The sequence below is a fragment of the Perissodus microlepis genome, chromosome 13 (assembly GCF_051167445.1).
Source record: "Perissodus microlepis isolate ML-2025 ecotype Zambia chromosome 13, ASM5116744v1, whole genome shotgun sequence".
Lineage (NCBI taxonomy): Eukaryota > Metazoa > Chordata > Actinopteri > Cichliformes > Cichlidae > Perissodus > Perissodus microlepis.
In genome coordinates this window covers 23,211,235-23,225,113 of record NC_140473.1, presented here as the reverse complement: position 1 = coordinate 23,225,113, position 13,879 = coordinate 23,211,235, and the positions used below count along the sequence as shown (strand labels likewise).

Below are 13,879 nucleotides of genomic sequence, written 5' to 3'. Positions count from 1 at the left end.
CACTTGAAAAGACGTCACTTGCTATTCCATTGACGTAGCTGGAATATTATATGATATGTAGCTTTGACAACTAAACATTGCTTGTCAGGTGTTGCTGGACTTATTCTGTAACATATGTTACTTTTATTTTTCACTCTTTCCATTTTAAAGTGATTATTTGCTTATTATGCTGCCATGGATACAGTGTCGCCTTCTGAAATAATTATCCATTTAGGTGATTGTCATCCATTTATAAGCTGTTTATCAAAACAATATGTCAGATATTCAAAGGTCAGTGGTTTTCTCAGTTGGATATAATTATAATTTTTTCATATAGATTTCAAAGCTAGTAAAAAAAAGAGCTATTTACTTGAACTTTCTTTTGAGATACTATTTTACAGACTTGACATTTACCACTTAATTCATAAAAACATCTGCAGCAGCGAAGATAATTATTTGATGCAGCCTAACACTTATGTATGCATCTGCTGTGAGTAAGAAATGTGATATGGCAATGGAGGTAATGGATGCATTGGCTGTAAACCGACATCAAAGCCATGACCGCAAACTCAGGATCATCTTCCATTGTGTCTCTGCGACAACTCAGTGACTCCAATTTGTTCCAAATTGCTTTGAGGCAATCCATGGCAAAGGTAAATGAGAGTGAGCAAACAATTGCCTGTGTTATTAAACCGGTATGGAAACATCTTGCTGCTGCAGCAGACCTTAACAGCTGACATGAATAACTTTGATGGCTGTTTTCCCCCAACAGGTTTCCGAATAGAAAAGAGAAGATCATTAACGGGGAGCCGCTGTCAAAGTTATTCTTGGCAATTTGAAACACTGACCGATTTGGTTTTTCACTCAGGGATAACCCAAAACTACAATAAATGGACCACCTCATGTTGCAAGTGGTTTGAAATAATAAAGCTTTGAGTGCGTGCTTTGCACTGTAAACACTTTCAAAACACAGATAAGAATGTTCTTTTGTGTTTCCTTTTGTTTGATTATTGAATGTTGATTTTTTTTAAACTGTGTTTATTCATCGCTTACCAATGATCAAGTATGTTTTCTCTTACTTGTGCTTCGTTTTTGTTTTCTTCTTTTTATCCCTCCATTCTGTTTGCATGGCCCCCCCCATCCTCTTCTGCCTGTGTTCATGCATGGAACGTGATGGGAAGAATTGGAACCACCGAGCTGTCACTCAAGTAGGCTTCAGTTTGATTAGAATATCATAGAATGTGTTTTTATTTTACTTGTAGACACACATTCACACATCGATCAGGCCTTAACAATTATAATAGGTGCACAATGTTCTCAACGAGGATATGGCAGTATAAATGCATGAACTGTCAAGATAAGATATGGGATTCTTGTTTTTTTTTTCTCTCTCTGCAAAGCTTTTTAATGCCAGGATTGTCTTATGCAATATTTAAAAATGAGGTTCATTAAAATTGCACAAGAGCAGATTGAGTCCTCACATCAGCAATCATTTATGACAAACTGACTACAGTTAAATTTTCAACAAGAGTCATTCTGGGATTAAAAATGTCTTTTAAGACAGTGTGTTTCTAATATAGAGTGGTATACATTATATAAGAACCACCTCTTGCTGTTAGCTCTCTCTGACGGCTTTCATTACTTAACTGGCTACCTTAGAGTTGAGTTAAAGGGCAAAGTTCTGAAATAGATCCAGTCTGTAGGTTAAGGTGGTCGTTAACCTGCACACTGTTAGGAAGTTAAATAAAAGGCTTTTTACTGAAACTTGCAGAATTATATTACAACAAAAGTTGCTGCAGGAAAATTCAGGAAACGGCAAAAGAGCAAAAGGACAAATACCAAATCTCCTAACAACTCCAGGTCAAGGAAGGCAATGCAGCCAAAAAATTGAGGGAGAGCAAAATATATAACCAGGTTCAGAGGCTAATGAGGCACAGGTGAGCTATGCCAAACTATAACAAGGGTGAGAAAAAAACACAGACAGGAAGTAAGCCACATGAGAAATAACCTTCATAATAAAACATGAAGCAGCTAAAAAGATATAAAACACACAGACACAGGAGACAGAGACACAAAAGACCGGCAGAGAAAGAAACTCCCCCAAAAAACTGAGGACTATGACAGTCAGAAACTAGAATTTTTACCACATATTTTAATATTGAACTTTTTAGTGTTGCTACAGCTGCCAAATTAATGTCATATGAAATTAATTATGTACCTGACATATGTGATGACCAAAACGATGTCAATTAAACGGTTACACGAGATAATAACAGTGTGCCTTTTTTTTTAAATGATAAGCTTAAATTTAAAAACAAAAACGGCTGTTATCTATTGGATAAAATGACATTCTACCATTGTTTTACACGTCTGAGATTTTTTAGAATTTATTATTATTAGTTTTATTAAGAGTAAACTTTATCTATAAAAAGCTTCTTATAAAGAAATTATTAGTGAAAAAAATATCTTATGTTACAGTTAAACTGTAGTGTTCTTGGCTCATCCCAGCAAACAAATTTTACTTTCAAATATTATATTATTAGGATTTTTTTCTTCAGTGATACCTGAACCGTTTGCCTTTATTTTGCATGATTTGGGACAAAGCAATCTCACGGCAATGTCCATTTAGTTTTACATAAAAATGTAAATACCACAGAATCCTAGTTGTGAGAGTAGATTGTATTAAAAAAGTTGCGTGGTTGTCAGGTGTGTAGGAAATTGAAGTATTTCAAATTCAGTTTTCAATTTTCAGACATTAAACTTAATTGAATTTCTAGTTTTTCTACATGATATCTTAAACTAAGCTGCACAACAAGAACCAAGTATACTCTAATCACTCTAATTTACTCAGTGCTATCTCCACTTGCACCAAACTGCAGTAGCATCAGCAACATGAGCATCCAATCACATTGTCCTTCAGCCCCCAGTAGGTTGGTATACATTTTATGAGGCAGTGTAAATCCATCATAAAATGTAATTACTCTGGGTAAAACCACAAATCAAATCTAACTGAAACAAACAAGATATTCTGTGATCATGGATGAGCTCTAATGCTGGCATGTGTGTTTTGGAATAACTGTGGCTCTACTGCCATATTTAGTGCACAGACACGATGATTTAATCTAAGTGCATCTCCACAAAAAGGCAAATAAGCACATCTACCAGCTTGTCCTTTGATTAAATCTCTCTCGTATCTCTTCACTGGCAAAGTTTTCTTCCAACTTGTGCTTGTAGAGTTTGCAGCAGAACTCCGAAGCACGATTGCACTGATAATTAAATCATGGCAGAGCTCAGAGCTGTAAAGTGATTTCAGAGAACCTGAGGTGTCTGGCAGGCAGCTAGATCAGATCAAGTGACAGCGAGCACTGCAGTTGTACTGGCATTGCAGACCACAGCACATTAGCAAAATCAATATCTTTGACTGAACGTGCACACAACACACACACACACTTGCATTATGACACTAGCACTGAACTGCAAAGGAGACTGATGCGATTGCAGTTGTCTGTCTGAATCACTGTGTTGGTGCTTCAGCATACAGTTAAGCTGAATAGACATTTAGCTGCCGGATATGTAAGTGAAGGAAGTTGCAAAATTTAATCTCATTTTACATAAATGTTTTCAAAATCAGCTGAGCAGGTGCTTGCAGTCTTTTGTTATTCCTCGTCTTATTTGTGTATTTTGTGTTTGCTGTTACGTTATGGTTCATAAACACTCATATTTATTCTTTAAAATGCATCTCAGGTTTTGTTTTTCACTCTGTGCATTCTGATATATCATTACATCATTACACAGTAGAACACTGAATCTTATTTCATTTTCGGATTTTGGATTTCCACTGCTACTTTTGCATGTTTGAAAGGATACAGATTAAAATATGTTTGTTAATTAGGATTTATTACCTTATACCACTGATTAACAAACAGTGGGTGGTGCATGCTGTTTGTGGGGAATATAGCCACTACTAGTGTGAAGTAGATGACCAAAGAAAAATATGTGTACATTTGGTGAACTTTTGTAAAGAAATTTTTAAAGAATTTGCTAATGCTATTGCTCTAACTATTATTCTGCTGAAATGTTACATGTTAAATAGCTTTTATAGCAAGCAGGGCTTTGCAGATTGTTTTTTTTTTTTTTTAACAATTTAAGAGTTTAAATAAATTTGGCTAAAACTTATAAATACATTATAATGTAGTTGTATAAATTATATCTCCAAAGTAGCAACAAATATTTAAATTAGATTAACACTTAAAGACAAATTACTTGGTAATTACCTGTTTTTTTTGTAACCACTACACTCTGTGGTACATTACCACCTCCACCTGACACATGTGAAATGTTGTGAGATGAGAGTAACCAAACAGGAACCTGCTCATCAAACCATTGGTTACTTTTTACTCTACAAGGTATCCATGGATGCCAACAAGAACACAGTGTAATATTATGTGTTTTAAATGTTTTTATAAACAGCGTTTCTAAAAGAAAAGCTTTGTATTAGTGCAGAACAATTATTGTAGATAAAGTCAAGTGCTGGATATTATTCACAAGAGCTTGACGTAAAATTATATCAGTTTGAAAGATCTTGAAATATAGTTTCTGATACCTGCCTTTGTTGTGTGTACTTTTCTCCTGTTTTAGGGCATTAGCAGTCTATTCAGCTCACTTAAGGTGGTTCGGCTTCTCCGGCTGGGTCGGGTAGCTCGTAAACTGGATCACTACATTGAGTACGGAGCAGCGGTCCTGGTGCTGCTGGTGTGTGTTTTTGGACTGGCTGCTCACTGGCTGGCCTGTATTTGGTATGTTCAAGTCACTTTATTAATAATAATACAGTTTTGTCTCATACAGTAAAACCAGAATTCTAGTTTAATTGCTAAAATCATCTTAACAGGTAATCATGTGACATTTGAGGTATTACTGTACTTTACTGTAGGTTTGAATTACATAGTATGTTTTGATTTTCTGCCACATTTGCAATAACAGCCCAGCTAATTAATAGAAACAAGGTCACTGATTAAGATAATGAGGTCATTAATTATCAGTTACTTTTTGTCAACATCCTTGTTCTCACACATTTTAAACTGCATGTTCTTCCACACTTTAAAGTCAAGAAAGCGTTATTGTAGTTTCAAGGGAATTCGTTTTTTTTCCCTTTCCATTAATATGCAAATTTATGGAGCAAAGGCCTCCAAAGTCTAATCAGATCTTCTGCTCTACAGGGGGCAAGTGTGGCAGAAGCATTAACTCTCCATTGTGTGTCGTGCTTGATTTATTATGTTTATAAGAATGTCTACACATGCAGAGTGACTGACAGAGCCCATCATGACGAGTTAATGTCCTGCATGCATAAAAACAGAGAATATGTTTGGCAGTTCATGATGAACATTTCTCCTTTGTAGATATTTTCTCATTTTCATAAGAGGTCTCGTGAAAAGCCCTCGTAACTACATTTAATTACACATATTAACATAGAAGATAGAAGATTTCAAACGGAGGCTGTAACCAGTGTCATAAAGATTGTTTTTGGATCCAGACAGTGTAATCAAACTTGATAGGCTGAAGCAGACTATAATACCGGTAAAAATAGCTCCTGTATCGTTTCCCTCCAAATGGTTTCTGTGGTTGCCATGGTCACATGCCGAACCGTGTCGCCGACTTGAGAAAAGTTAAACCATCATCAAGTGAGATGACAGGAGCAACAGCCGTAGCCTCCCTCTCTCCTTGTTGCTGTCACTGTTTTTATAATGAGGGAAAAAAATGGAGGTGGTTGCAGCATGACATGAACACCAAGGCTGTAAATAAGAAAGTCATAATCAGACCATGCAATAAAAACTATTGAGTTTTGCTTCCTCGGGGCTATATAAAAATATATTCAGATGATACAGTCAGACGAGGGGAAATGCATTCTGTAATTCTCCATAGAGAAACCCACAACAGAAAGAAGGAATGAAAACAGCGTTTGTTGCATTACTAGGGTTATTTTTTCATCTCCAGGGCTTTCTGCAAGAAACTAGGTATCTTCGAGCTTTTATATGTAAATAGTGAACTCAGGCAGATGTATTTTAAGCTGTGTGTCTTTTTCACTCAATCTGAAAAATTCAGAGGTCAGTTCCCTGAAATTAAAGTGAATTGGTGGATATTAATTTTTTTTGTCTTAAAACCAAAAAAACAGTCCCCCAATCACTGCCACTTTCCCTAAATAGATTAATAACTGTACATTCACTGGTCGTTTTGTTAGATACACTTGTTTGTTTGCTCATTAATGTAAATATCAAGTCAGTCATGTGGCATGATTGTTGGTGCCAGACAGGCTGGTTTGAGTATTTCAGAAAGTGCTGATCTGCTTGAATATATCGTGCTATGCATCAGCAGCTCAGTCTGGAGGATGTGCAATGGGATATTTTATTTTCACTTACCTCTTCCTCACCGTTTAAACATTGTTTCATAAAGCAGGACAGCAAACTGAAAACAAGTCAGTTTAAATATGTATGTACATTTCATCTCTATAGAAACTTCTGCAGTTGATGACTCATGGTTTGAGTCTTGAGTCTACACTGTTTGTGTGCAATGCATAACCATTAGCAGTCAATAGAAATTTCATTCTATAACTCAGAAGGACCTGTTGACATAGTATTTTTCATGTAGGCTCAGTAGAAAGTACTCGGCAATATTTTTTTATATGGAAAGTCATTGTTTTTATAGATTTTTGGAGCTAGAAAGCACACAGTGACATGGGGTAAGCTAAAAAATCATTATGGGTACCATTAAAAAGTTATAAATGTTACAGGCCCCACTATGATGGGCGCGTAGCCAGATTACGATCCTGTAAAACAGGAGAGAAAGTGAACACAGGAGACACGCTGCCGTTCGCCTGGTCAGTCTTGCCAGAATTTATTCATACAACACAAGCATATCTGCTCCACTCTTTTGTTAACTCAATTTCACAATAACTGCTCATTCCCTCACATGGCTTGTTTTCCACCAGTACATTTCAATATTAGTCCACACTACTGGCATAAAACAACAAAGGGTTTAAATGAATGAAACAAATGACAACTACACCTCTTTTCCCATAAATGAGATAAACAAAATAATTCACATCATCATGGTAGTGTCTCATCATAGAAAGGAAACTCTACTTTCAACATTACTGCACTACTTTCCTTGCCAGCATTTTTGTTGGCCGTACTCTTATTAGCTCTCTCGCTTCATATGTCTTTTTCAGACCAGTTAGATTCTAACACTGAAACAGCAAGTTTACACATGACTTCAGGCGGGCTCAGAACACTTTACACACACGTTATACAAAACATTTGTCATGAACACAAAGCTACAAGTTTATCAGGAACTGTAAACCCAACTGGGTTGGTGCTTCTTATTATTATATGGAGTATTATACGCAGTTGCAACAGCTTGCTAGCGTTACCCAGGCATACAGCCTAGCTATAACATCCTACAGAGCTAAAGTAGCTCACATAGCGACAGTGTAATACATCACATATCACAGACCCGTCTTATGTCATGAAAGTTTAAGTATCACAGTGTCCAGCTGTGTATTTCTTTATGTTTTTATGGTGGCCCCTAGAGACAAAGCACGTACAAACTCCAAAACACTTGCAAACTCCAAAACACATGCAAACTCCAAAACACATGCAAACTCCAAAACACTTGCAAACTCCAAAACACATGCAAACTCCAAAACACTTGCAAACTCCAAAACAGATGCAAACTCCAAAACACTTGCAAACTCCAAAACACATGCAAACTCCAAAACACTTGCAAACTCCAAAACACTTGCAAACTCCAAAACACTTGCAAACTCCAAAACACATGCAAACTCCAAAACACTTGCAAACTCCAAAACACTTGCAAACTCCAAAACACATGCAAACTCCAAAACACATGCAAACTCCAAAACACTTGCAAACTCCAAAACACTTGCAAACTCCAAAACACATGCAAACTCCAAAACACAACGGAAGTGCTCCAGGACGCTAGGGGCAGTGTTGAGCTCGATTTGCAAAATAAACGGCAAGTTTGTCTGTATGGGACGGTCTAGTCTCCATCTCGCTTCCCAGGTTGCCTAGCAACCATGATACTAACCGCTGGAAACGTGTCATACAACTTTGTTTGACAGAAATGAAGGAGAACATATTTTGTTAATTTGTTTGTTTGTTTCTACAAGAGCTTTGTGTGATTTGATAAGTATCTGAGGCTGAGACCACAGGACAGTAAAACATGATTTTTGGGCTTCTGTACTGAACAGTCATTTAAGATTAGTTAGTAAATAACAATTAGCTAATGTTGTTCATGAGACTAAAGTCATATCACTTTGGTAATGTAAATATAATATGGCCAATATTATAGTTATTATATTAATCATTATTAGCTATTACAGCAGTGAACATGAACTCTTTGTCAAATACTGAGCCTCAGTACAGATTCAAGTTGCAGTTATTTATATGTCTTATCACCTTAAATCTTCACTCAAAGACAAGTGTCTTTGACAGTGCATATATAGGTGTATCATATATAAGAGACAAATGTTGTTCCTTCAGTATGTTGGCATTACTAAATTTGGCTCATTGCTTACATATATTTATAAAAAGAAAATGTACAAGCTGTGATAACAGTTTCTGATAAAATGAAGAGTAGACTGATATATTGAATATTCCTTTATTGGGTGAGAAAATCAGACCATGTCATAACTGCTTTAAGTCATACAGAATAGATATCAGAGCCTTAAACAGGCTGACTTCTGCTAAATGGGTCAAACTGGGCAGAAAGTATACAAACACATAACATCCTTATAAAATATGATGTAACACTATAGATCAACTTACCTCAGAATATATAAAGCATATAAACAATTACAGCAATATGATGCAACAAACACAGCAGTGCTACTAATCCAAAATACTCAAAGCTTCATAGAACTGAAACAAACATTTATTTTTAGGTCCATTCTGCTGCTGATACATACTTTAGGTTTCTGAATGTTAAACTTGTTGCTGCCTTTCATAGTGTGTAACCTGAAGGCCCTGAGTACTTTCTCCCACACTGAAAACACTGGGAGGATAAAATTATTTGAACATTACCTGATAAGACTGATTCAGGACAGACAATTAGTGATTCTAAACTTTTCTAGCAGTCCTTCACAAACAGGGAACAGTCTGTCTATTCTCTCCATCTGTCAGCTGCTGCTGGCTCTTCCTCCTCCTCTTCCTCACACACTGCTGAGTTTGTCCTGGTGGATCATCAGAGATGCAAAGCCTCACAGATGATGTGCAGCAGTGGGTCCCTCAGTCTGTCCTCACTCTGGACACTTGCAGTTGTCACACATGGAAATCAAATGTGTGATAAGCTGCAGGATTCAAACACAAGTGTAACTTATAAATACATGTTCATACTTTTATTCCACAATCAGAGAGAAAGACAAAGAGAGAGAGTGCAGGACAGACAGACAGACAGACAGGTGACAGTCTCAGGTGTACACACTGCTACAAAACAGCACAAAAGAAGGAGGATTGTGTTATTACGAAACAAAAAGGAGTTCCAAGATGGTACAGTGGACACATGTGTGACTCCTGTGATTAAAGCATCTTTCTTTCAGCTTAATGAGTGAACCGTCAGCTCGTTCAAACACACGTTAAAGTCCGTTTGGCTCGACACCACCGAACAGAGGCAGCAATATAACATAGCTAACATTAACAGTGCAGTGAATCCTGCTTGTGCCGTGATATTCAGGACTGCAAACCGAGCAGCATCACTGACTTTCAGCTTGTTGTGTTTGTGGATATATGACTGACTTTAATTATCCATAAAATCATCACATTCTCTGTAAGATTAAAGTCAACTATTGAACGGCGTATATTTTGAAGTAAAGGCTTTAAAACCAAGTTAGTACAAACATCGCTAATGTCACATAACTTTCCCGACATGTGGCCAACAGTAATGTTTTAATGTTCTTCATTATAAAAACATTTGCGCATAAATAAGTGACATAATATTCAGTACTTACTTCTGAAAGTTTACTCTTCGGCGGCTCCGCTTCCGCCGTTTTTTTCGGCAAAATTATCCACACCACCGCCGCGCTATGAAATCTGGGATATGTTGGGCCCATCCTTAAAATTCAGGGAAATTAAAGACGCATTTGAGGGCCGCATTTCGAGCAGCCTTTGAATTGGGACAGCCTTCGTCGTGTCGCTGTGACGTAATCGGCCTTAAAATGCGGCCTTTAAGGCTGCAGACCCTGAATTGGGATACAGCCCAAATCCGGTCATTGGTACTTCCTGGCTTGTGTAGTTACTAGGTAACAAAAGCTCAACACTGCCCCTAGCGTCCTGGAGCACTTCCGTTGTGTTTTGGGGTTTGCATGTGTTTTGGGGTTTGGATGTGTTTTGGATTTTGCAAGTGTTTTGGAGTTTGCAAGTGTTTTGGAGTTTGTACGTGCTTTGTCTCTAGGGGCCACCGTATGTTTTTGACCACATTACTGACCTGTAAAACAGGAGAGAAAGTGAACACATGAGACACGCTGCCGTTCGCCTGGCCAGTCTTGCCAGAATGGAAAACTTACGGCAGCTATGCATCCGACTCAGTTCCCAACGCACGCTGCTGCCCCCTATTGTCCAAACTGTTATATACTCTCCTGGCAACAGGGAACTTACATGACATTGTGGATTTAAATTACACCAATAAACCAGCAAAATAAAACATGCATAATAATCTCCATATATCACAACACTTAACTCACAATTGTGATCACATTTCTGTGTGGATCACATAAACAGTGGGAGATTTTTTGAAATTCAAGCTGCTGTCTTGGAGATTTTGCTTTGGAAAGTGTGCCAAAAGAAAAAAAAAATAGACTCATAGTGTGAAGGCTTCTGTGTGTAGCGGTATATCGATAGAAGACGTCTATCTGTTCCATGTGATGGGCATCAGGAAGCATTTCTAGAAGCTTTTTTTTTAGGCCTTGTTTAAGACTCAAATTCTACTGGTAAGTAGATGTAATTATGAACTGAATATTAAGAATGAAATGGAATGTAAAATACATGATTGATTTTTGCACTTTGCAGGTACAGCATTGGTTATTATGAGATTATTGATGAGGAAACCAACATCATTCGGAAGGACAGCTGGCTCTACATCCTGGCTGAGACAGTGGGCACACCATACTACTACAACGACAGCTCAGGGAACTGGGATGGAGGGCCTAATAATGACTCTGTCTACATCACTTCTTTATATTTCACCATGACTAGCCTGACAAGTATAGGCTTTGGTAACATCGCCCCAACGACAGACGGAGAGAAAATCTTTGCTGTGGCCATGATGATGATTGGATGTGAGTAGAGGTGTTTTATCTTCCCTGGAATCTAGCACATACAAGATAAATGATAAGTCCAGCTATGCTCTTTAAAGCCACAATCCTCTGAGGTGGTGAATAAGTGAATTATAAATAGAGTTATTGAAATTCAGAAAATAACACACACGATTAGCTGAGCAGTCTTTCTACTTCTCTTGATACCTTGAATGTGTTGCTGAGGTTGATTATAGTTCACTGCCTGAACTACTGGCAGAATTCTTATTTAATTTACTGTATCATGATCCTGTATTGTATTTGAATGGTGCTTTTGCTGCCTAACGTGCAGTGTATATACAGCTTTGACAAAATGTCACACTATAAAACACTGGTTACATGGGTAATTCCAGTTCTCTAAAAACCATATTGCTAAAGGTTTTCACTCCCTTATCCAAATCATTGAATTTGCTCCAATCACTTCCATGGTCACAGGTGTATAAAATCAAACACCTAGCCACACAGACTGCCTCTAGAAACATTTGTGAAAGAATAGGACGATATTCAGATTTGTATGCATGCAAAGGCAGATGAGCAAATACTTTTGGCAGTATAGTTATAGTATGTGGGTTTTTAAGGTCTAAACATTAGCATCTTGGTCAGCACCATTTTAGTTATTTGGAGCTACAAGTTACAATATATTGGATAAGATGTAAATTTTAATGCTATAAAGCTGGGCATTTAAAAAGTGGCAAGTGGCCATTAGAGGAACTACAGTTATTGGCACTTCCAAACTCGCTTCATTGTTAGTGTGTATATATCAGTCTCCACCTTATTCATAAAGACATTTATCAGTAATGGTGAATTTGTAGTGGTCCATTCATATCCATTCATTTTAAATATGTGGAAACATACAGATGATACAGCCAAACCGAATTGGTCTCCTCTGGAATTATTCCAGTCGTTGTGGACTATTTCACTTTACTTGAGCAAGCTTCTTTTTTAGCCCTGATGAATTTCATTGCCACTTCTGATATGGCCGAGCTGTAATTTGCATAGGTCTTTTTCCAACTACCTGTACAGTTACTTTTTTAAAAAGAGAATTCTGTTGCTTTTTTCATGTGCACAGGAATCTCATTCTCAGTCATAGATGGAGTCAGGTCTCAGTCACACAGAGATAGCAACCAGCTGGTGAGCTGCTAGCAACTTCCAGTCACTTGGCAAAAATATCTATTACCTGACCAATTGTGAGTGGTTTCTGGTTGTTGCCAAGTGAAATTAGTAGAAAAGATTGTGTTGCACAAAAACCTACTTGGGACTGTTTTGGTCAATATCAGATTGCCACAGTAGCCCATAGTTTGCACACAAGACATTAACTTCCACTTTGCTGCATATAATACAACATTCACCTTCAAAGTAAAATTTTAAATAAGTTGCATTTTAGTTTTGCAACAAACACATTTGAAAAGGAGGAACTTTTACTTTATAAGCAATAAGCAAACAGATGTTTTGCGTTGCACTTTTCATAGTTTAACTACTTCTTGGCAAGTAGTTTACAAGTGTTTGCAGACAAGTTGGCATATTTCATGCAAACAGCTGACAATGTGCTCAGTCATAAGGAATATTATTGTAATGCAGCACTGTAAATCACTGTGTCCAATTTCAACCTCGATCAATCACTTGCCAACCAGCTGAGACAGATAGTTCAGAGACAGTCCAGCCAATTGGTCTCCAGGCCTGTGTGACTGAGGTCCAAGAAAAACTGGAAACCATATTACAAATATGATTTCCTTCATTTAAATGATAGATTGGTTTCTCCAGCTCTATGAGACAATATTTATCCACTTTGATATGGATCAATTTTTCATAATTTGCATACTATGAAGCAGTTTTTTGTTGGGTTTGTATTGCTCGTTTGCCAATTATTGAGTGTCTTAGGAAGAATAGTTTTTGGGCCACAGTGCGTCTTGTAACGAATGTGGGAAGTTGCACTAACAAGGTCTGGTCACCATGCCAAAATCACCTCACATTTCTGCTCTGTTCCCGGGTACTTGATCTCAGTCCTTCAGAGCTGTAATTGGCCCAGTTGTCAGTGAATTATGTGAATTGCTGAAAAGAATCAGAGATGTGGACAGGTTGAAATGGGCTTCTGCATGAGTGCTGTAACAGTCTTACACAACAGCTTCTTGTATAAGTAAATCTGAGCAAAACATATTGATACAGTGATTTTTTTAATATATGAGACAATGTAAGGCATATAAACTGAATCCTTTTTTCTTTCATTCCTATCCACACTTCTGTTAGCGTCAAGTGAAACTGTTTTAATGAACTGGCCTACATATATTTCAAGGTCTTGCCTGAGTGAGGCTTGTTACCTCAGTGTGCTATTCAGATGTTCTGAATTATTAAGAATTTCTGGAGCATATTTAAATGCCTTAGGGGGGAAAACCAAAATACATATCTATCTATCTATCTATCTATCTATCTATCTATCTGTATATATGTGTATATATATATATATGTTTTCCCCATCCTCTCTGTCTGACCCTACTTTTCATTACAGAAAACACCTTTACTAATCTCACAGAGCTTACAACCAGA

General features: G+C 37.3%; 1 protein-coding gene and 1 long non-coding RNA gene across 5 annotated transcripts in view; one reads left to right on the top strand and one right to left on the bottom strand.

Moving 5' to 3' along the window:
- kcnh1a (potassium voltage-gated channel, subfamily H (eag-related), member 1a) overlaps nt 1-13,879 on the top strand; it is a 59,864-nt gene that overhangs the window by 19,173 nt on the left and 26,812 nt on the right. For 2 of the 4 annotated variants that reach the window (XM_084949543.1, XM_084949544.1), the window contains 3 exons: nt 1,161-1,187; nt 4,618-4,775; nt 11,055-11,323. In XM_084949543.1, coding sequence (XP_084805669.1) covers nt 1,161-1,187; nt 4,618-4,775; nt 11,055-11,323 — 454 coding nt within the window. The remainder of the gene's footprint in view (nt 1-1,160; nt 1,188-4,617; nt 4,776-11,054; nt 11,324-13,879) is intronic. The other 2 variants (XM_084949545.1, XM_084949546.1) reach the window with 1 other exon arrangement.
- Nucleotides 8,639-10,435, bottom strand: LOC146375172 (uncharacterized). The gene is made up of 2 exons (XR_014802106.1): nt 9,998-10,435; nt 8,639-9,340 (listed from the first exon to the last, which is right to left on the bottom strand). It is a non-coding gene; the product is annotated as an uncharacterized LOC146375172 (long non-coding RNA).